This window comes from Myotis daubentonii, chromosome 9 (assembly GCF_963259705.1).
Source record: "Myotis daubentonii chromosome 9, mMyoDau2.1, whole genome shotgun sequence".
Taxonomy (NCBI): domain Eukaryota; kingdom Metazoa; phylum Chordata; class Mammalia; order Chiroptera; family Vespertilionidae; genus Myotis; species Myotis daubentonii.
In genome coordinates, this window is record NC_081848.1 from 2,676,464 (window position 1) to 2,698,029 (window position 21,566).

Consider the following 21,566-nt stretch of genomic DNA (forward strand, 5'->3'; position numbering starts at 1 on the left):
TCCCCGCAGCCTTGTAGGATTGATGACTTTAGGTCCCTCTGTTCTGGGGGGCTGTGGGGGAGGGGAGACGCTGTTATAAGACTGGTTAATAGAGCAAACAGGACCTTTAAGATGATAGCTTCTTTAATGTCCCTGGGAGACAATTTGCTGTTGGAGGTGACATGAGAACGATGGAGGCAGAAACAAGGAGGTTCCAGAAGCGCTCTGGGCAGTTCCCAGCCTCTGGAGGAGTAAAGGGTTTCGTTTGTCCTCCCTGCAAGCCCACCGAAACAAAGGCACCTTCAGAGCTGGTTTATTAGCAGAGTCGATTACATTTCAAAGGCTTGGGCTCTAAAGAGAAGAGCCCCACCTACTGAGCAGGCAAGGCCGTCCCTGGGAGTCTGACTCTGCAGTTCAGGCCCCTGAGGCCTAGGGTGCCAGCCTGGGCGGCAGCAGCCCACCAGTCAGTGGGCATCATTAAGCTGCCGTGCGACGTCCAAGATGTTCTTGGCTCCTTTGTTCAGCAACAAGTTGGCCAGGCTGGTGCCCAGGTTCTCAGCAGCCAGCTGGGCTGCTCGTGGAATGTTCTGGGCAGTGATGCCCACCAACTGTGGGTCATCTTCAGGGCCATCTTCATGCTGGGTGAGGGAAGAACGGAGGGTTTGGTGAGCACTCGAGGGGAGATGAGGCAGGCTTGTTTCTTACCCTTCCCTCACCCTCGCCTTGGCACCTGGGCAGGGACATGGATGGTGGCCTGCATGGTCTCTTGCATGCTCTCTGAGCCGTCCAGACTCCAGACTCCTCCAGTCAGGTACAGCTGGGAAGGAAAACAGGTGCCTCAGTATATCCTGAGAGGAAACCACTTGGAATCCAGAGCTCTTGCTGGCAACAGGGGATGCACCAGGAGAAATGCCAGTCCTTCCCTACCTTTCCACCCACTTCCCTGCTTACCTGTCCATCCTGAATAGCTGTGTGCACTGCTACGGGTACGCTGCAGCCGCCTTCCTGCAGGAAGAAGGTCTCCCTGTGAACCCCAAAGACCCTTAACTACCCTGTGCCCAGAGTCCAGAAATTCATAGGCCTGTGAGGACATCACTGAAAGGGAGGCTAAGGGCCCAGACCTGGGTCCTCTTCATGCACAACATTCAAGAATAAGTTACCAGCCCTAACCGGTTTGGCTCAGTGGATAGAGCGTCGGCCTGCGGACTGAAGGGTCCCAGGTTCGATTCCGGTCAAGGGCATGTATCTTGGTTGCGGGCACATCCCTAGGAGGGAGTGTGCAGGAGGCAGCTGATGGATGTTTCTCTCTCATTGATGTTTCTGACTCTCTATCCCTCTCCCTTCCTCTCTGTAAAAAATCAATAAAATATATTTAAAAATAAAAAAAAAGAATAAGTTACCATTAAATACAGAGCATCAATGTGACAGTCTCCCCACCACCCTTCCCAGCTCCTGTTCCCCCACAGGGGGACACAGGCCCTACCAGGTGCTTCAGGAAGGCTCGCTCGGCAATGCAGCAAAGCAGGGTCTCAGGATGGTGCAACGTGCCCACCAGGTCCAAGATGTCCTGGTCCTTGGCTCGCACCTCCACGCCCAGGGCCCCCTGATGGAAGAACAGCCTAAGACAGCGGTTCTCAACCTTCCTAATGCCGCGACCCTTTAATACAGTTCCTCATGTTGTGGGGACCCCCAACCATAAAATTATTTTCGTTGCTACTTCATAACTGTAATTTTGCTACTGTTATGAATCATCATGTAAATATCTGATATGCAGTATGTATTTTCATTGTTACAAATTGAACATAATTAGAGCATAGTGATTAATCACAAAAACAATATGTAATTATATATGTGTTTTCCGATGGTCTTAGGCGACCCCTGTGAAAGGGTCGTTCGACCCCCAAAGGGGTCGCGACCCACAGGCTGAGAACCGCTGGCCTAAGACATCAGACCCAATCTTTTCCCGACCAAGGCCCTTTGATCGAGTAGCCTTCCAAGGCCTGCCCCTCCCTGGGAACTTCGATGCACATGGTTGTAAAACCAGCTCCTTGGGCAAGCATACCTGACCCACAGCGTACATGCATTCCTCAGGGTGCAGGATCTGTGGGGGCAGAACAGGCAGAAGTATAGAGACAGAGTGACATACTGCAGTGAGCGGGGGCTCCCTATCAGACAGAAAGCCTGGACAGGCAAAGGAGGGAGTCAGCCTCTGATTCCCAATCTTCCCTGAAACTTCTTTCCAGCTTAGTGTTAGAGGCAGGGTGTTCAAAAAGAACATTAGCTACCACTAAATACAGGCAGGGGGTAAAGATGAACTGGGAGGGGAAGGGGATGGCCCCCACCTGCCCCACGCGGTTCTGCCAGCCCATGCGCTGCAGGCCCGCTGCAGCCAAGATGATGGCACTGAACTCCTGCAGCTCGTCCAGCTTCTGGAGCCGAGTGTTGAGGTTTCCCCGCTGAGGAGAGATGCTAAGGACATGCGCATTGTTCTCTGCCTGAGACTTTCTAGCTGCCTAACTTTAAAAATTAAATCTTTATTGTTGAAAGTATTACATATGTCCCCCGTCTTCCCCGCATTGATCCCTTCTAATACCCCCCCCCCCCCCCCATCCCCAGGCCTTCACCACACTATTGTCTGTGTCTGTGGGTCATGCATATATGCATACAAGGTCTTTGGCTGATCTCTTCCCACCCCCACCTTCCCTCAGATTCCACAGTCTGTTCCATGCTCCTATGTCTCTGGATCTATTTTGTTCATCAGTTTACTTTGTTCATTAGATTCCACTTATGAGTGAGATCATGTGACACTTGTCTTTCTCTGATTGGCTTATTTTGTTTTCTAGCTGGCCAACTTCTCATCTTTTGGTTCTCAGCTTAATGGAAGCAGCTAACACTTAACTCATATTATATGCCAGATACTACTTTAAAATGCTATGTACATATGCCAACTCATTTAGTTTTCACAGAAACTCTATGAGGAAGGTTTTATTAGTATCTACATTTTACAGATGAGGAAAATGATAGGTCAAATAAATTGCCCAAGATTACAAAGATCTCTCAGAAGCCTTCCTTGCACCCAAAATCTGTGTTTAGATGTTCCAGTTAGAAGCTTCCAGAAAATTCCCTACTTTGCACATTAGAGCACTTATCACATACCATTTTATTTATAAAACATACTACATATTCATTGTAAAATTCAAAACAATACAGAACATAAAAATGGAAGTGCCTAGCCCTTCCCCATCACCCCCCTCCCCCCTCGGTAATCACTGTTCAGCATCACTGTTTTATCAATGCCTGTTTCTCTCCCCAACCAAACTGTAAATTCTATCTGAGCAGAGGCAATGCTGATGTGAAAGGGTTATGAGTGGATGAATGGAAGGACAGTTAATCCACTGCCCCATGGTCCACTTCCTCTGGAAGTCCTTTCCATTTTAGGGACTCTCAGGCCCTCTGGACCTCGCCTTCCACCTAGCCTTCCAGCTGTGGCCCTGCCCCCCTCTAAAAGGATACGATGCTCTTGAACTGCAGATGTGGGAACTTTCTCTGCAGCTGGGCCGCTCTTCGCAGGGAGCTGGTTCCCACCACACTGCTCGAAGACAGGGTGGAAAGTGAGACGTAACCCCAGGCACTGTTCCTCCCCCCCCCCACCCCCCCTCTCCTCCAGCTTCTGTGCATATTCCACCAAGACGCCTAGCCAGGCCCCACTCACCTCTTCTCTGGCAAGGTCTCTAGGGTCTTCCCAACAAATTTTGGGTGAAAGACAACAGCATCATAGGGGTTCTCTCGCCTAGGGGGTGGAGGGAGGGTTGTAGAGTGAGAGGTCTCAGTTCAGGTCATATCCGGTTTTTCCCGATAGCCAACTAACGCATTTTCTGAGTTTTTCTGCCATGCTAACTACTCCTCAGAGCAGGGGAGCCAGCCCTGGAGGCAGCGGGCCAAGTCCCAAAGGGAAAAGCCAAGGTTAACTCACTGCCTATCCTGCCCCCTCCCCAGCCCAGGCCCAGACGCAGAGGGCACTTACTTGCAGACGGCTCCAATGGTGAAGCCTGGAGGAAGCACAGTGGGCAGGTCCTTCAGGGAGTGAACGACCAGGTCCACTCTAGAGAGATGGGATGGGGGCAGGAGAAGGGTCCAGGCAGCAGCTCCCACCTCTGCTCCATCCATCCCGCCTCTACTTCAGTGGCCGAGCCAGGAGCAGCTCCAAAAGCAGGCCTGAGACCTCAGGACCCTGAGACCTTCTCCCTTTCTCCCCACTCTCCTCCCCTCCTCCCCCCTCCCCCATCCATCTTGCTGGGCTCAGAATCAGGACACTCTCCTTTTCTGATGCCTAAAAAACACACATATGACTCCTTCTTGAGCCTCTCCAAGAGTCTAAGCCCAGCAGCCTAGCTGATACCCAGGTCTGCCGCACACAGGCTGGGAGGGCCCACTCTCCTGTCTTTCACTTACTCATTCTTCTCTAACGCATGCTCCAGCTCCTTGGTAAACAGGCTCTTCTCTCCAATCTGCCACACAAGAGCGAGAGAATGAATCTCTTGGGAGAAGGAAAGAGGAGGGGACAAGGGTTGGGGCGGGCGGGCATTACTACCTTAGAGAGCGCAGTATCAAGAATCTTGTCCCCTGTGGTGGACATAGCAACTGAGGAGAGAGTCAACGGTCACACATTGATCAGTATTCACTGTGCCCCTACTAAACCCAGCACTCTGCTAAGATTCAGGGTAGACACGGGGGCACATAAGCCCCAGCTCCAACCCTCTGGGAATGTACAATCTCTCAGGAAGATCAACACCCTCATAAAAAGACTCAAGCCCTAGCTGGTTTGGCTCAGTGGATAGAGCATCGGTCTGGGAACTGAAGGGTCCCAAGTTCAATTCCAGTCAAGGGCATGTACCTCGGTTGCAGGTTCCCCGGCCCTGGTTGGGGTGCATGCAGGAGGCAACCAATCGATGAGTCTCTCTCACATTGATATTTCTGTCTCTCCCTCTCCCTTGCACTCTCTCTGAAATCAATAGAAAAATACCCTTGGGTGAGGATTAACACATATAAATAAATAAATAGGCTCAATGCAAAAGACATTAAATGCCAGGCTAGCCCCGGTAGATGGGTGAGGAGTCTTCCAAACTGGGAGTAGCCAAGATTTCTTGGCAGCAACAGGACCAGGCTGTGGTCCCAGGCAAAGCTGGAAACACTGTGCTCTCCCCTCCAGAGCAGGTGAGGGCTTCCCATTACTTCCATTACTGTCCGGAAAACTCACCGATTTCAAACTGCAGGCCTGGGTTTAAGGTTTTCAGCATTGCCACCACGCTGTCCGTCTGTATGCGCGCCAGCTGGGGGCAGAAATTGGCATTAGTCCTGTCCTTCCCTGGCCAATGCCCTGAGCTCAGATACTCATACGGTCAAGACAATCCTGAAGGGATTGGAATTCAAAGAAGGTGTTGAATGCCCACCTTGGGAGGAGAGGGGTCTGGTTTGGGAGTCCTCTGCATCCCAACAACTTCCCCAGCCCAGGGACTCTCTCTCCACAGAATGCAATCTGCCATTGTGCATAAAATTCTAACACCCAGCTACCCCATTTCCTCCAGTCCTGAGTTGCTGGCCCCCCAACTTATAATATTGTGCACACAGACTCTTCCCACAAACCTCCACCCAGTACCTGCACTTACCTGGCTCTTGCGGGTACCCACGCGAATCACTCTCATCTTTGGGCTGTTTTCTTCCTGCAAAAAAAAAAAATTCCCAGGTCACAGTCCCTCTGTTCCTTGTGTTCCTCGACACCTTGTCCAAGAAACAGATCACTGGCTTGGAAGAAAGGAATCTCAGCCCCTGGCCAGCGGCCACCCAAGGCCGGTCCCTTTCCTGTCCTCGGTACCTTCTGCTCTCCTCACAGACCCAGAGAAGCAGAGACCAGAAGGAAACGACAGTAGGATCTGCTATTGCTGCACTAACCAGGACACTGAACGCACAAGCCCATCCTGGCCACGGCAGTGGAGTGCTGCACAGAGCCAGGTGGGCAAAGAGATAAGGGCCATCAATGTGGCCACAGAGAGGGTGGGAACTGCGGCAGGAGGGGCAGGGCAGCTGGGGCCACACAGGCTGAGTCACTGAGGACAAGTTCAAGCATCCACAGCAGAACAGGCATTAAGCGTCAGTGCCACCTAGATCCAAGAGCTATCCAACAGCTGCCAAACTATGAACCCCCTAATCTGATCGAAGGATTACACAAGGGACTGAGGTCAACAGATCTGATGTATAGTCCTGCTCAGCCTCTTGGCTGGGTGACCTTGGGCACATCACCCCTTCAGTACTTTCTTGTTCATCTATCAAATGAAGAGGTTTGGACCCAGGTATCATTTGTCTTTGATGTTCTATAAGACTAAGAGACATGCACCTGGAGTTCTGCCTGTGGTTTCACCAAGGAAATATTGGGACATCAAATCAAGAACTCAGCACACTCTCCTTCCAGGACAAAGGTGTTCGGTGCCAAGCAAGCAGAACTGGGTTCTTCAGCCTGAGACCTTATTTCTTTCTAGACCTGACAATTGCCACTGTAGATACTTCCAACTTTCCCTGTTCTGGGATCTTTAGCCCAGGGAGCTGTTTCGCTAGGCGGCACCTGAGGAGTAGGTGACAGCTAGTTGGTCTTGGACTGCAGTATATTCCATTCCTATCTCTTCTCTAAACAACAAACACTGGCCCGGCCGGCATGGCTCAGTGGTTGAACATCGACCTATGAAGCAGGTCATGGTTCAATTCCCCATCAGGGCACATGCCTGGGGTTTCAGGCTTGATCCCCAACTGGGGTTGTGCAGGAGGCAACTGATCAATGAATCTCTCATCATTGATGGTTCTCTCTCTCCCTCTCTGAAATTTAAAAAAAAACAAAAAACATTAAACAAACAAAAACCAACCCTGGGGGAGCCTGAGAAATTGGGCTAGGCTTGGAATGCTAAACACGGCCACTAATTCTGGGCCACAGGGAAACCACAGAAAGACATCTAACGTCCCAGAACTGCTAGGTTCAGGCAATCCCTTAAGTTCATTGAGTCTGCACAACATAGTCAAGTTAAATGATTCCATCGAAACTGGTTTATTTAGCAGGTATATGCTAGAGCTACCGCTTTTATCTTCACCGCCACTTATCAGGTGGACAGGGCAGCCGTCTTTGGGACCATGTTGTAACAGCAAAGCCAGGCTCCAAAGGGTGAAGTGACTTGTCCAGGGTCACACAGCTCCTAATGGGCAGAGGCCTGGAGCTGGAATCCAGACCTTTCTACTCCCAGTCCAGTGCTCAGGAATGTCTGCAGTGGCAAGGAATCCTCTACTCACTAGCAGGCTGGGCAGCGGCAGATAAGCAGCTGCCCATCTCTTTCTTATCTCAGGCTGGCAGCAGCCTCCAGCGGCTCTGCAGTTCGCATCTGCACCAGCCCAGAGCTCCCGCGGAGCAGCTGGGGGTAGGGAGACACGAGGGCGAGGGCCCTCCCCTCCCGCCCCCAGGGTAGTGACCCAGGGGTGTGTTGCAGCTTTTTTAAAAAAAATTGATCCCAGAGAGGAAGGGAGAGGAAGAGAGACAAACATCAATGATGAGAATCACTGATCGGCTGCCTCCTGCACAACCCACACTGGGGGCTGAGCCCGCAACCCCGGCCTGTGCCCTGACCGCGAATGGAACTGTGACCTCCTGGTTCAGAGGTCCCCGCTCAACCCCTGAGCCACGCCGCCGGGCAGCTGGGGTTTGGAGAGAAGGCTGGGGCTGGGTGACTGGTGAGACGGAAAAAGGGAAGAAGGTGCTCTTCCTGGATGTGTGTGTGCAGTTCGGAGACTGGGGGCGTGCTCTCCCTTCTGGATGCACGTGGAACATTTCCCAAGATGGCGGGACCCCACCGCGGCCCGGCCCCTGGGAAGGGATCCCGGGGAACGGCCCGTCTTCTCGGTCTGGGCGCTACTGCGGCGCACGAGCTTCCTCGGTCTGGGCCACCTGAACCTAGACCCGCCGGCGCCAGCCCTGGAGGACTCCCACCCAGACCCAGCAGGAGGGGACAACTCCTCCATTCTTAACCCCTTCCGCCCCGCCCGCCCACTTCCTCTCCTTCCAAAGGGCGGCTCAGCGACTGGCCCTTTAACCGCTATGGGGCGGGGCCCGGGAGGGGGGGAGACGGACAGTAGTTTCGACCAATAGACGACACAGAGGGTGGTAACCCGAAGCCAATCACTGCATCCCTAGTCTGGACACCCAAGTCCCGAGGGTCACGGGCTCAGGACTCACCGCCGGCGCGGCCGCGTGGCTGGGGGCAGACATGGCAGTGCCCGGTCAGCAGGGCCTGCGCAGGGCTCCGAACTCGGGACGCCGGCGGCACCGGCTGGCGGGCACGGGCGCCACGGAGAGCCTGCGCTCCGTCCGCGGCGCCGACTTGGCCCGGCTGCGTCACTACCGGCGCCCGCCCTCGGAGGGGCGGTGCCTGCCCTGGGCGGGAATTAGGATTGCGACCGAGACGGGGCCATGGCGGTGCCGCCCCTACTCGGTCCAGCTGAGGCCGACGGCGATTTCCTTGCCCGTCTTCCTGGTTTGAAACCCAGCCTCCCGCCTGCTCCTTTCTACCTCCACCTCCACAGTTCTGCGCGCAACGCTGATGGTCAGTGGCTGAGCCCAGATGAACCCCCTGCTCCCCTTTGCAGACCTTTTTATCCTGCTTATCCTCCGATACCGAGTACCTTCCGTGAAGGCAGACTTAGGCCCAAGGCTCTTACCAGAACCTGCTTCCCACCAAAGTATTTTGCCCAAAGAACCACAGAGCCAGTCAGTACAGAGCAGAACTGTTTGGGGGGCCTCAGTCCTTGGAATTTTGCGGCGGCTCTTCGGTAAGCGGGACCCTACCAGACGCCACAGGCCCCGCCCATTCACGGAACGAAGCCAAGCCAAGATCTTTAAGGCGGTCTGTGAAGGAAGTGGGTCGTGGAGCTCTAGGAATGCAGAGGAAGAGAAGTAATTCTACAGTAAAGAGTCAGCAAGTCCCCAGAATAACTTTATCAACCCCGAAATCAGTTTTTAAAAAACATTTTTTAAATGCTTTTTCAGAGAGGGAGGGAAACAGTAATGAGAGCAACACTGATAGGCTGCCTCTTGCACGCCCCCTACTGGGGAATGAACCCCAAACCAGGCATGTGCCCTGACTGGGAATCAAACCAGCACCCTTTCTGTGTATGGGATGACACCCAACCCAGTCACACGGGCCAAGGCTGAAGTCATTTCTCTATAGACTCTGGGAGCAAGGACCCAAGCACAGACTGGTGCTCTTGGATGGAGAATAAAGCAGCTATTGCCTATACTTGGAGGTTGTTGAGATGCCCTCCCCCAGGGTTTGAATAATCAACGCTGCTCAGAAAGTTAACAGGAAAAACAGGGGGCTGGCCAAAGAGAAGGCCGGGAAAAAATCCCCTTCAGTCCTGAAGGCATCACAGCAGAGGCCGGGACATGCCTGCCTGACTCCTGGGCATTAGCTCTGCCTCAGTCCTGTATTCCTGCTGCTGGGCCTCCATTATCACCCCCCTCTTGCCCTCAAGCTGTTCAAGTGCCCCTCCTGGAATGCACAAGCAGGTCCCGCTGCAGCCCAGACTCCAAGCTTCCAGCCAGCCTGGCCGTGGGAGGGTCAGTGAGCAGGGTCAGTTTGTTGAAAACGCCTCGGCCGAAGTAGTCAGCGATGACAGAGAAGCTGTCGTTGGAGCACTTGAGCTGTGGGAAAGAAGAAGGAATCAGAACTGAAGTGCTCGTTTCCTCAAATGGGCTCCCCTGCAGTGCTCCCGACTCTACGAGTGGGTACTCATCTAGCCACTCTTCCCAACCTGGTGCTGGAACTGGTCGTGGAGGTCGCGTTTCTGTTCCTGGGCCCGGATCATATCCATGACCTTCCGGTTTTCAGGGAGGCAGGTGGGGCAGTCAGCATCACTTTCCGAGTAACTCTCAAAGCAGTGTTGGTGGAAAGAGTGTCCACAGAGAAAGTGGACGGAGGGCAATTCCAAGGCACTGTTACAGATGCTGCACTTGGTCTTCTGGAAAATCTTCGGACTACAGGCAAGGGAGACCAGAAAGGAGTGGCAAACAGTGAGGGCAGGGCCCACAGCCAAGCTGAGAGAGAAGGCAGCTGGAGTCACTAAGGAGAGAGATGCAGGCCCTGCTCTCCTTACCACCTTACGAAGGTCAGAAAACAACAGTGCTGGGCCTGCAGCGTCTCAGCGTGTTCCAGGAAGCCCAACCACCCAAGGGATACTTTTCTCTCTCAGCCTCACAATTGCCACAAAACTGTTTTCAGGTCTTTACTCGGATGTGGCCCTTTCAGAGAGGCCTTTCCCGAACACCTTAGAAATTCTCACACACACTCCTCACCCTACTTCCTTTCCTCAATTTTCTTCTTTGAACTTAACACCATCTAACATACTATAACATTTTGCTTATTTAATATGTTAACTGTCTGTCTCTTCCTCTACAATGTAAGCTCCACTGTGCTAACAGTACTTGGGCCTGGCCAGCATGGCTCAGTGGTTGAGCATCTCTCCATCTCCCTTCCTCTCTGAAATCAATTAAAAATATACATATATTAAAAAAAAAAAAAAAAAAGAACAGTACTTGGAACATAATAGGGGCTCAGTAAATATTTGTGGGATTGTTCTCTAATAAACATTTTACAATATTAAGGGCAAATAATATTTAAAGAGTTAGCATTAATGTCTACTATACATACATATAATCACTTTTGTTTTTCTTTTAAAAAAGATGTTCTTATTTACTTCAGAGAGAGGAAAGGAGAGGGGGAGAGAGGGAAACATCAATGAGAGAAAAACAGTGATCAGCTGCCTCCTGTACACCCCCTACTGGGAGTTGATCCTGCAACCAGGCATGTGCCCTGACCGGGCAACTTCCTGGTCCATAGGATGATGATCAACCAACTGAGCCACACTGGCCAGGCCACTTTTTGTATTTTTTTTTTTAAATATATGTTTTAATTGATGTTTTTACAGAGAGGAAGGGAGAGGGATAGAGAGTTAGAAACATCGATGAGAGAGAAACATCGATCAGCTGCCTCCTGCACACGCCCTACTGGGGACGTGCCCGCAACCAAGGTACATGCCCTTGGCCGGAATCCAACCCGGGACCCTTCAGTCCGCAGGCTGACACTCTATCCACTGAGCCAAACCAGTTAGGGCTTTGTATTTTCTAAAGCAAAGTTTTTACTTCTGACTGGCTTCTAACTACACAACTTAGATGTGTGTTTAGAAAATGTAAAATATAGAGAAGCAAATACAGAACGAAAAGTACCTATACTAGATAATATCCTCTAAAGCGTGATAAATAACGATCTTTTTTGGAATTCCTCCAATAAAATATCTTCAAGCATGAAATGCTCAAACACATTCCGTATAATCTTTTGTCTTTGAAAGCATTTAATGACACCCTGTGAAGGACAAGGTTATCCCCTGGACCCCTCCACCTGTCCAGATGCCAGTACCTCGCCTTGAGCTCCTGGATCTCTTGGCGGATGCGGGTGGTCTCCTCTCGATACCGCCGCACCCTGAGCTCGTCCTGTGCAATCTGCTGGCTCTGTTTTTGCAGTTTCTGGACCAGGTAGTCCCGGATGACAGACAGGGTGGCGGTGGAGTTGTGGGCCAGGGTCTGCACCACTGAGATTGGGGTCCAGGAGGAAACAATGAACCGAGCAGTACCCACTGGACAGGGTTGAAGTGCTCCTGCCCCAGTGCCCCTGATTTTCTGCAGTTGGCACCTACCTACCCACCCTGTCCTCCCGAGTACCTAGAAGTGGTGGCATGAGGTTCTTGTTCTCAATATGCTTGAGCACTGCTGCCACGTACTCCTTGCAGTCCTCCTCCTTGCGGGCAAAGTAGCTGAGCGCCTGTTCCCACAGAGAGGGCTCCTGCTCCCCATGGCGCTCGCACACCTCGATCACCTGCCGGTACTGCTCATGCTGCATGTAGTAGTGCATCATCTGCTGATACCTATGCGAGGTCAGGGACACCTCAGGGGCTGTCCCTGGAAAATTACTTGGACCCTTCCCACTTCCCTGACATTCCCCAAACTTACAGCTTCCCCTGCTCGTAGAGGTGCAGGACCCCATCCTGGAAGTCGTGCATCTGGCATAGGACCAGGGCCTTGTCAAAGACGTCGCAGAAGCGGCCACTCTTCAGGAGGGAGATCGCCTCTGCGTGAAGCTTCTCTTTGACCTGGGGCAGGAGAGAGGAGAGCTGCTGGACATAAGGAAAAAAATCACAAGGCCTCTTGGGGGAAGGCAAGTCAACTATCTCTTCTCCTCAGTCCACTCTCCTTCTTACTGAGGACCATTTGCCCACCAATGGTGAGGTGTTATTGGTCTATAGAAGGCAGCCAAAGCAACCACGAAAGATGGAAGAACTCTTTTCTCCAGTACCTCCTGCAGTTTTTACCAGACCTCACCTGTGGATCCTTCTCATGGGCCCAGTTCTGTAGTCGTAGTTCAAGGAGCGTGTCGTAGATGCCCTGTGGTGAGTCGGGCTGTACTGCACTCATGTGCTCTAGGAAAGCTTTCAACTCTCGTGGGTTGTTGGCAAAGATGGGGATGAACTCCTCTGAGTTGGCCTAAGATGGCAATGGAGGAGACAGGAGGCGGAGTGAGTGAGCTTGGTACCTAAGATGCCCCAAAGGTGATCCCTGCTGTCCAAAGCCATTCTCCCAGGGCCTCACCCTGCGGCCTGGTGACTCCCTGTCACCTTGACCTTCAAAGCTGGGCCGATAGTTGGTACAAAGTCCCTTCAGCAACTGGGTCATCTGCTCTGGTATGTGGTGCATGAGGATCTTGCCATAGCGCTTCATGTTGCTCTCTGCCTGCTCAAAAGGCAGCTTGCCAATGTACCTAAGGGCTTCCTGGTAGTTCTGTGGAGATGTAAAGGGCAGAGTAAGGGCATGTTCCTGTCTCACCCACTAGGAGAGAGCACTGTCATCATTCCCAATGTCCTAGACAAAGAACAGAACTATGAGTCAAGAGTCTCCCCTAGTGCCCTGACCTGTGTGCTCAGTAGTTAGAGCATCAGCCTGGGCACTGAGTTCAGAAGGCAACCAATCTATGTGTGTCTCCTCACACTGATGGATGTCTGTCTGTCTGTCTGTCTCCCTCCCTCCCTTCCATTCTCTCTAAAAATCAATGAATAAAATATCCCCTGGTGAGGATTAACAAAAACACACACATGAAAACACCTCCACGAAAATGAAGGGAAAAAGCGTCTCCCCTACCTTAATGTCCTCTAGCTGGATCTTCAAGTACCACTCGTGGTGTGCATGGTGCTCGGCCAAGTAGAGGGCGTGGGAGTAGTAGCCAGCCTGCCGCAGCACCCTGATGGCTGTCTCCACGTCAAAGTGGACTTCACTCTCGCTCTTTGTCTGCCGGGAACGGTAGACAGCATCACGCACAGAAGAAGAGGGTGTGGTCAGGGAAAGGACAGGACACATGGGTCTGATTCAAGACCAGATTCTTAAGATAATAATAAAGTCCACACTTTTAAAATAGTATGCTCCCCTGCCTCTCAAAAAGTTCCTAAGAGCCAAAGTTTTCCCCTGCCCCTACTACTTAGAGCAGTGATGGCGAACCTTTTGAGCTGGGCGTGTCAGCATTTTGAGAAACCCTAACTCTGATGCCGTGTCACATATAGAAATTTTTTGATATTTGCAACCATAGTAAAACAAAGACATATTTTTGATATTTATTTTATATATTTAAATGCCATTTAACAAAGAAAAATCAACCAAAAAAATGAGTTCGCGTGTCACCTCTGACACGCGTGTCATAGGTTCGCCAGCACTGACTTAGAGGGACTCCTCTGGGGACAAAGGGGTACCCCACTACTACTTCCCTGGGCTTAGCTACTGAGGGAAGTTCTGGCATCATAAAGCAAGAAGGGAGACAGGAGAGAACTGGCGGGAAACGCTATTCCTCTTCCCAGTTTATAGGCCAGAGGGTCCTTCCTGGTCCCCAAATAAGGTCAGCTCTTTCCTCTCCCTACATCCTGCTGAAGAAGGGCAAGCCCTGGGGGCGCCACCTTGTGCTCAGTGGGGGCCTCAAGGGATAGCCTTTCTGCTCCACCCCCCGACCCCCGCCTGCACCTTGATGAACTCCTCTAGCCTCAAGCTGTCCTTGAGCTTGGTGTAGCAGTTGAGCAGCAGGGTGGTGTGGTCGGCATTGGCCAGGGACTGCCGGTGCAGGGTCTGCAGGTAGGCAGTCAGGTTGTGGATACGCTGGGCATCCAGAAACTTGCGGATCACATATGATGGTTCCAACTTTCCAATGGTTCTAGGGAGACACATGCATAAAGAAGCATCTGGATCAGTGTACTTTTCAAACTTTCACATGCATAGGAATCACTTGCAGATCTTCCTTTTTAAAAAAATATTTTTTATTGATTTGAGAGAGTGGAAGGAAGAGGAATAAAGAGACAGAAACAGTGATGAGAGAGACATATCAATCAGCTGCCTCCTGCACCAAGATCGAGCCAGCAACCTGGGTATGTGTCCTGACAGGGAATCAAATCAGGGACCTCTTGGTTCATGGGTTGACACTCAACTACTGAGCCACACCAGCCAGGCACTTGCAAATCTTCTTAAAATGCAAATTCTTTTTCAACAGGGCTGCAGAGAGGCCCGAGAGAGCCTGCATTTCCAACGAAGTCCCAGGTGATATTGATGCTGCTAGTCTGTGGACCACATGAGTAACAAGCCTCCAGAGTACTAATTCTTAAAGTTGGCTGAAAACAGGAATTCTAGAGAAGTTGGGAAAGAAGCTAGAAAGGGTCTTAACACCCCTTGTTAGGGCAGGAAATTCCAAGAATTAATACCAAGGAAAGAATGTGTGGGAGAATTAGGTAAAAATGAATATTAACAAAGGCCAAACTGCAGTTTAAAATAATAGGTGTTCATCAGCTCAATCGCATACTGGTCATGTAATATTTCACCCTAAACAGTCTCTTTCCACATATTGTCTTCTCCCTCAAGGCATCACAGTTTCTGCAGAAAAAAAGGAAGGTTCCTGGTGGAGTCCATTCCCTTCCCCCGAGCACAGGTATTAGCCTATCTGGCTGCCTGTCTCTGCATTCAGAGCTAAAAACCCTTAAGCACCCTTTGACTGACCGGATATACTGTTGAACTGCCCCATCATGGTTGCCCTTGCTGTAGAGATGGTCCCCGTACTGCATGAAGATCTGGGCCAACCCATCACTATCCAGGTGCTGGCTCTTGGCCAGGTTAATCGCCATCTCAAATAGGTTCTTCTTAAACAGCATCTGGAAGGAAAGAAATTGGAAAATTGGTAGATGCAGTCCTGAGGCGACACCTCCCCAGAATGAACCCACGACACACATGCCAGACAGTCCTGAAGTTCCTATCTGCCTAAATCCTAGCAGGGTGAGACCTCTGATACCCCCAAGACCAACATCAGGTTATCTCCTAAGGCTCTTTGCAGAGAGTGGACCCTGAAAGTGGGCTCAGGCTCCTAGCTATTACTTCCCTCTAGCAAGCATGTCAGACTCAAAGGCTAACACGGGCCAAATAAACAAGGTTGATGTGTATGTGGCTGCAAAAAAAACTACAGCTCCAATTTTCAAAGAAACCTAGGTTTGTTTCGATAGAGACATGCTGGATACAAAGGGCTGAAATAAATGAGTCATCGTTAACATAAAATAATAGAACATTTTAATAAAAATTACTATTTTTTCTTGAACATTAACTTACCAGACACTGAATAACTGCACAAATTAATAAGCAAATAAACCTATTTTCTTGTTCTCCGAAAGTGAAATATTTCCTGTTGCGCACACCAAACAAGTCAGTACAAGACTAATAATGTGGCCATTGGCTGCTAAAATATTCGCTGCTAGTGTTAATGGAGAGAAATGGTGCGCCTAGCCGAAACCGGTTTGGCTCAGTGGATAGAGCGTCGGCCTGCAGACTGAAGGGTCCCGGGTTTGATTCCGGTCAAGGGCGTGTACCTGGGTTGCGGGCACATCCACAGTGGGAGATGTGCAGGAGGCAGCTGATCGATGTTTCTCTCTCATCAATATTTCTAACTCTCTATCTCTCTCCCTTCCTCTCTCTGTAAAAAGTCAATAAAATATATTTTTTAAAAAAAAGAAATGGTGCGCCTGCACGTAAGGGAAATGAATGCAACACGATTATAGCAATCAGTCAGTTATAGTTCGTTATTAATAACTATGTATTACAGGATACTGTAAAAATTAAGAAATTTCTATTAAAACATTTCTTAAATACTGTTATATTGGCTGAGCCACAAAAATATTCATTATGGGCTGCATGTGGCCCACGGGCTGCGAGTTTGACATGCTTGCTCTAAAGCCTCATCCCAGGCCATTTACCTTGTACTTCTACCCCAAGGGAGCTGAGTAAGGCTATGACCCAAAGAGAAGGATACACTCTGGCCAACGTGTCTTGGGAGCCTGTCCCTACAGCAGTATCTGGGTGCCTATGGCCAGCGCTGGGAACCTGGTGGCCTTGCCTCCAGTTTGGTCTGTGTGTCCTTCTCCTGCAGTGCGTGGACCCGCCCATCCCGCGTCAGCACGTACAGGGAGCCCCACTCAGCAAGCACATCCACTATATCCTCAAAGACAGCGCTATAGGCTATAAACTTGTTGCACAGGTCATAGATGTTGAGAATCTGCTTGTCGGAGCTCTGTGAGTCCCTGTTGGTAAACTCTGACCTGTGTGGGAAAGAAAAAGCACCAGACATTTGTACCTTCTCTGCCTCAGCTTCCCCTCTATTTCCTTTCCAATGGCCACTTTGATTTCTTTATTGATTGATTTTAGGGAGAGAGGAAGGGGGAGAGACAGTGTTTTTGACTACTTAATCCCTCCTTCCTCTGCCCCAATTTATTTTTACTAAAGAGCACAGAAATCAATACCATGTCCAAAATTCTCTGGAACATTCTAGGGCATCAGGACTGCTCAACAAATGTCTGCAGCACAACACATTTTTCAGTATAAACATTGAAACTTACTAGTGTAAGTTTACACTTTACTAGTGAAACTTACTAGGTGTAAGCACAATCTACATAAAACCAAAGTAGGAGACTGACAGGATGCAGGTAGTAGGGTTTTTGGATCAGGTCAATTCTGGGGATCAAGCACAGCCCTCTCCTTTTCCCTTTCCCTGGAGTTCTTACTTGGGAGAAACCTTCCGGTCACGGGAGACAATGACAAGGTAGCCTCTGAACCAGTGAGCAATGAGCTTCTGGCCCTCAAAGGCGAAGCAGGGCCCCCGTTCATCAGGCTGGTACAAGTAGACACACTCATCCCCGGCCACAATGAACTGCAGGTCCTGAGAAGGGTCACTTAGGGCTGAGCAGCGCAGGCCACAACCGTGGGTATCCAACTCCACACGAGGGCAGTCCTTTCCAGAAACTATATAGGACTTCGAGAAGTAAGAAAGGGGTTATCAGGCACCCTCTGAGACGGCGGCACCTAAGCCTTCCCCAGGGTATTCCCACCTCCGTACTAACTCTCTCATTCTCAGCCCCCTGAGACTTCCCGTCGCTTGCCTTCTCCATTAGCCATCACCCATCTACTAAATACATAAGCAGCGACCACCTTTCCTCCTTCTGTATAGTCACTACAGGAATTCTGCAAGTAAGAGAAATCCAATCTTTTGTTATTTTATCGAAAGCCTATTCCTGAGCGTGGGCCGTTATAAATTAGGAGCAACCGGATCCAGGGAAGTAAAGCAGCTTGTCCAACGTCACTTCACAAGTTAGAAAAAAAATTCAGGTCTTTTCTTACAAGCCCAGAGTCCTTTTCCTAACTCTAACTCTTCCCACTCTCTCCAATGAAGAAATAAGCTCAGCAAATGACTCGAGGCTACAGGATGACAAATGTCAGAATCCTACCTCTCTTGTCAGCTCCCATGATAGCTCCCTAAGCAACGGAGAAAGAAGCCTTTCTCACTTGCCCCTAACAGTGGAGTCCTGGTCATACCTGAACGTTCTCTGTCGTCACAACAAACAAGTGAGTGTTCTTTCCCGCTTGGCGAAAGGCCAGTCCAGTTACAGGGTAGTTGCCCTTGTGCAAAATCTGGGTCTTGCTATGCCGGTCCCGAGTGATGTCTCCTTTGTTCAAGGTAACGCTGCCATCCGTGAACCCTGTACAAGAGCAGGAAACGGCTTCACTGAAGCTGCAAGGCCAGGAAGCAGAGGGAGACGACCACCTGAAGCATTCCTCAGAAGTGATGAGATCTCTCTCCATACCCAGCTTCTCCAATGGTTAACATGGACATAGGTACTCACTGACTCATTTTTCAAAGAAGAAAACTATGTCCTTTCCTATTCCAAACTCTAACATCTCAGAACAAGGTGGTCCAATGAAAACAATAAAGATGAGCTGCAGAAGCAACTCTGAAAAACATCTACAAAGAATCCTGGACTCTGATCTGGAAATTATTTCCCGGAGTCCGTCGGTGTAATTAAAACAGTGTCTTTCCAAAAAAAAAAAAAAAGAAAGAAAAGAATCCTGGAGCTTTAGCTTTGCCCTCTGTGCTTACCGATGGCCATAAAATTGAGATTTTCATGGACAGTCAAACAGGACACAACAGTGGGCTCTGTCCCAGGGATGGCAGGGAAGATTCGAGTGCAGAGTGGATTGCCACCATCTCTCTTCTCGAGGTTCCAGATTTTCACCTGTTGGCAGATCTCAGATGGATGAATGCTAACCACCCTCCAGCAAACAAACATTCCCAGACCTCTGGGTCTTTCCCGCTACCTTCCCAGGACTCACCAGGGGGTTGATGCCCTGTTCATCCTCACCAACAGATGCCAGAATGTTGTGCTGCTTCAGCTGGTACAGGTGTGTCACCCGTAGTTTGTAGGCTTGGAAGCCTGTAAGCTGGAGGGAGCGGGACAAGAACCAGACCTGACCTTCCATATGTGCAGCGCAGTCAAGGAGACTCCTCTCCACGGGGACTTACATTTAGACCAGAAGCCAGATAACAACTAACATACATGCAGCTCTTCAAATTTTCATGGGTTTGTCCATATTATCTCCCGGGCTCCCTAGAGACCAGAGTTTGGAAGCAGCGCCGTGAAGAACAAAACAGCAAACTCCTGGTCTCATTTACCTGCCACCCGCATACTGGGCAGCGGAGACAGGGACCCCTTACATACTCATCTTTGAAAGCCAACCTGCACCTTTTCTTTGATCTTAAAATAACTCTACTGCAAACTGGCATTTTATACCCTTTTACAGATGAGGAAGTTGAAGCCTGGGGAGCTTCAACGATTGCCGGGGATGACTCAGTTGGCAAGTGAGAGAATGGCCTTCTTCCGGCCCTCAGACCACAGACGGCACCCGGCGCCCACCGACAGGTAAGGGGCAAGCGGCACGAACCCTCCAAGGGGCCGATTCCGCCCCAGCGGGGCCTCCGCAGGGGTCGGGGAGGGACAGCGCCAGAGGAAGGATATCTCCAAAGACAAGGCTCCCTCGGCCTGAGTCGCAGACAGTGATGCCAGGAGGGAGGCAGAGGAGCTTGGAAGCAGCGGGCCCAGCGGCAGGCGCGGGCCCGGGAGCGGGCCCATCGCTGCCCAGCGGTTCCTTCACCACCTCCTTGTCGAAGAAAACGAAGCGCCGCCACTGCAGGTAGGCCGCCATCTTGGCCCAAGCCCCGGCCTCCAGTCGGAGGTCACGTGAGAGGCGCCCGGAATCACATGACTCACAGCTTCCTGCAGCCTGAAGGCCCGGGTGCTCCGGAGCGGAGGGAGAGCTTTCCGGCTGCTGGAGAGTGGGCGGGGCCTCGGAGGAGGGCGAGGCCGCGGGAGGGCGGGGCCGCGGGAGGAGGGCGGGGCCGCGGGAGGAGGGCGGGGCCGCGGGCGGGCGGGGCCTCGGAGGAGGGCGGGGCCGCGGGCGGGCGGGGCCTCGGAGGAGGGCGGGGCCGCGGGAGGAGGGCGGCCACCCCGCCCACCCCTTGAAACCCGCACTTTACCATTTGCGGCCTGAGACTGCGCCGGCTGAAATGCTCTTAAGAGCTGGCTCTTGCCGGCCGGCGAGGCTCGGTGGTTGGGTGCCGACCTCTGAGCCAGGGGGCCGAGGTTCCATACCCTGTCGGGGCGCATCCCCCAGCTGCGGGTTCGATCCCCAGTCGGAGGCGGGAGGCAGACGATGGATGATCCTCTCATCATTGATGTGTTAATGTTTGTCTCTCTCTCTCTCTCCCTTCCTCTCTGAAATTAATTTTAAAAAATATTTTAAAAGCCCAGGCATGGAGGGATCAAGATGAGGAATATCTACACAAAATTAATACTCAGAAATGGGTGGCGCCCTGGCCCCGACTGGAGTGTCCTGTGCACGGAAAGGTTGCCTGTTTGATTTCCAGTGGGGGCACATGCCTAGGTTGGGAGTTCGATCCCGGTGGCGGGCGCATACAGGAAGCGACCAATCACACCCATCAGGCTGGTACAAATAGGCACTCATCCCCATGTTTCTTCTTCTCTCTAAAAACCAGTGAAAACATGTCCTCGGGTGAGAAAAAAAAAAAAGGTGGTATTTTTATACACCAATAATGAACTATCAGAAAGAGAAATTAAGAAAACAACTTCATTTACTATTGCAACATAAAAAATAACGTGCCTAGCCCTAGCCAGCTTGGCTCAGTGGATAGAGCATCAGCCTGCGGACTGAAGGGTCCCAGGTTCGATTCGGACCCGGGGGCACATGCCTGGGTTTCGGGCTTGGTCCCAGTGGGGGGTGTGCAGGAATCAGCCGATCAATGATTCTCTCTCATCATTGATGTTTCTATCTCTCCTTCTCTCTTCCTCTGAAATCAATAAATATATTTAAAAAATAAAAAATAAATAAAGCACCTAGGAATAAGTTTAACCAAGGAGGTAACAGACCTGCACTTGGAAAGCTATAGGACACTGAGGAAAAAATAGAGGAAGATACAAATAAGTGGAGCACGCACCGTGTTTATGATTGGAAAAGCTAACATCATTAAGATGTCCATACCACCCAGAGCCATCTATAAATTCAATGCACTTCCTATTAAATACCAACGGCATATTTCACAGAAGTAGAACAAGTATTCCAAAAATGTATATGGAACTAAAAAACCCTTAATAGCCTCAGCAATCTTGAGAAAAAAGAACAAAGTTGGAGGGATCATAATGCTTGATCTCAAACTATACTACAAGGCCATTAAAACAGCCTGGTACTGGCATAAGAACAAACAGATAGATCTTTTGAGACATAAATGAACTAGTATGTCTGAAACTGGTTTTTCAACGGTAGAAGAAGAGCAATATTAAAAGTTTGTATCTGTCACCAGATATAGATTGTGCACCATAGCCAGTTTCTTATATTCATTTTTGTGTCCCTCTGTTAGAGTATATAGCTTATAATACACATTTAAAACATGTGTTTATTTCTCTTTTTTTGGAGGGAGGGGACGTTCACCTGTTGTTCCACTTATTTATGCATCATTGGTTGATTCTGTATGTGCTCTAATTGGGGATCGAACCCGAAACCTTGGTTTATCAGGAGGATGCTCTAACCAACTGAGCTA

At 50.6% G+C, this 21,566-nt stretch overlaps 2 protein-coding genes across 7 annotated transcripts; both read right to left on the reverse strand.

The window, feature by feature from the left end:
- Positions 1-276: 276 nt before the first annotated feature.
- HMBS (hydroxymethylbilane synthase) lies at positions 277-8,384 on the reverse strand. Of its 5 annotated transcripts, none has more exons than XM_059707665.1 (14): positions 8,246-8,384; positions 5,646-5,699; positions 5,237-5,309; positions 4,571-4,620; positions 4,432-4,487; positions 4,004-4,156; positions 3,692-3,769; positions 3,493-3,568; positions 2,322-2,435; positions 2,042-2,080; positions 1,463-1,582; positions 931-984; positions 710-796; positions 277-617 (listed from the first exon to the last, which is right to left on the reverse strand). In XM_059707665.1, the coding sequence occupies exons 1-14, from the start codon at positions 8,276-8,278 to the stop codon at positions 444-446; spliced, it is 1,161 nt and encodes a 386-aa protein (XP_059563648.1). In that variant the 5' UTR covers positions 8,279-8,384; the 3' UTR covers positions 277-443. The 5 variants fall into 5 exon arrangements, with proteins under 5 accessions (XP_059563648.1, XP_059563645.1, XP_059563646.1 ...); XM_059707662.1 differs by lacking the exon at positions 8,246-8,384 and adding an exon at positions 7,864-8,035; XM_059707663.1 differs by lacking the exon at positions 8,246-8,384 and adding an exon at positions 7,864-8,034 and having other exon boundaries at positions 4,004-4,153.
- Positions 8,245-19,703, reverse strand: VPS11 (VPS11 core subunit of CORVET and HOPS complexes). 2 transcript variants are annotated; one of them, XM_059707657.1, is made up of 16 exons: positions 19,397-19,703; positions 18,788-18,895; positions 18,555-18,690; positions 17,993-18,156; positions 17,185-17,432; positions 16,521-16,722; positions 15,140-15,291; positions 14,120-14,306; positions 13,253-13,399; positions 12,707-12,895; positions 12,440-12,601; positions 12,071-12,210; positions 11,783-11,985; positions 11,481-11,652; positions 9,820-10,042; positions 8,245-9,709 (listed from the first exon to the last, which is right to left on the reverse strand). In XM_059707657.1, exons 1-16 carry the CDS (start codon positions 19,655-19,657, stop codon positions 9,545-9,547), a joined length of 2,859 nt encoding a protein of 952 aa, XP_059563640.1. In that variant the 5' UTR covers positions 19,658-19,703; the 3' UTR covers positions 8,245-9,544. The 2 variants fall into 2 exon arrangements, with proteins under 2 accessions (XP_059563640.1, XP_059563641.1); XM_059707658.1 differs by having other exon boundaries at positions 18,788-18,932; positions 19,467-19,702.
- Between the last annotated feature and the right edge of the window lie 1,863 nt (positions 19,704-21,566).

Coding starts and splice junctions, on each gene's coding strand:
- HMBS (XM_059707662.1), bottom strand. CDS start 8,031: ATGGAGGAGTTGTCCCCTCCTGCTGGGTCTGGGTGGGAGTCCTCCAGG. Junction 4,157..4,431: donor CATGCGTTAGAGAAGAATGA/GTAAGTGAAAGA, acceptor CGGCCACTGAAG/TAGAGGCGGGATGGATGGAG. Junction 797..930: donor CAGCTATTCAGGATGGACAG/GTAAGCAGGGAA, acceptor TTTCCTTCCCAG/CTGTACCTGACTGGAGGAGT.
- VPS11 (XM_059707657.1), bottom strand. CDS start 19,657: ATGGCGGCCTACCTGCAGTGGCGGCGCTTCGTTTTCTTCGACAAGGAG. Junction 18,691..18,787: donor AACAGGGCATCAACCCCCTG/GTGAGTCCTGGG, acceptor ATCTGCCAACAG/GTGAAAATCTGGAACCTCGA. Junction 11,653..11,782: donor CCTCATGCCACCACTTCTAG/GTACTCGGGAGG, acceptor CCCCAATCTCAG/TGGTGCAGACCCTGGCCCAC.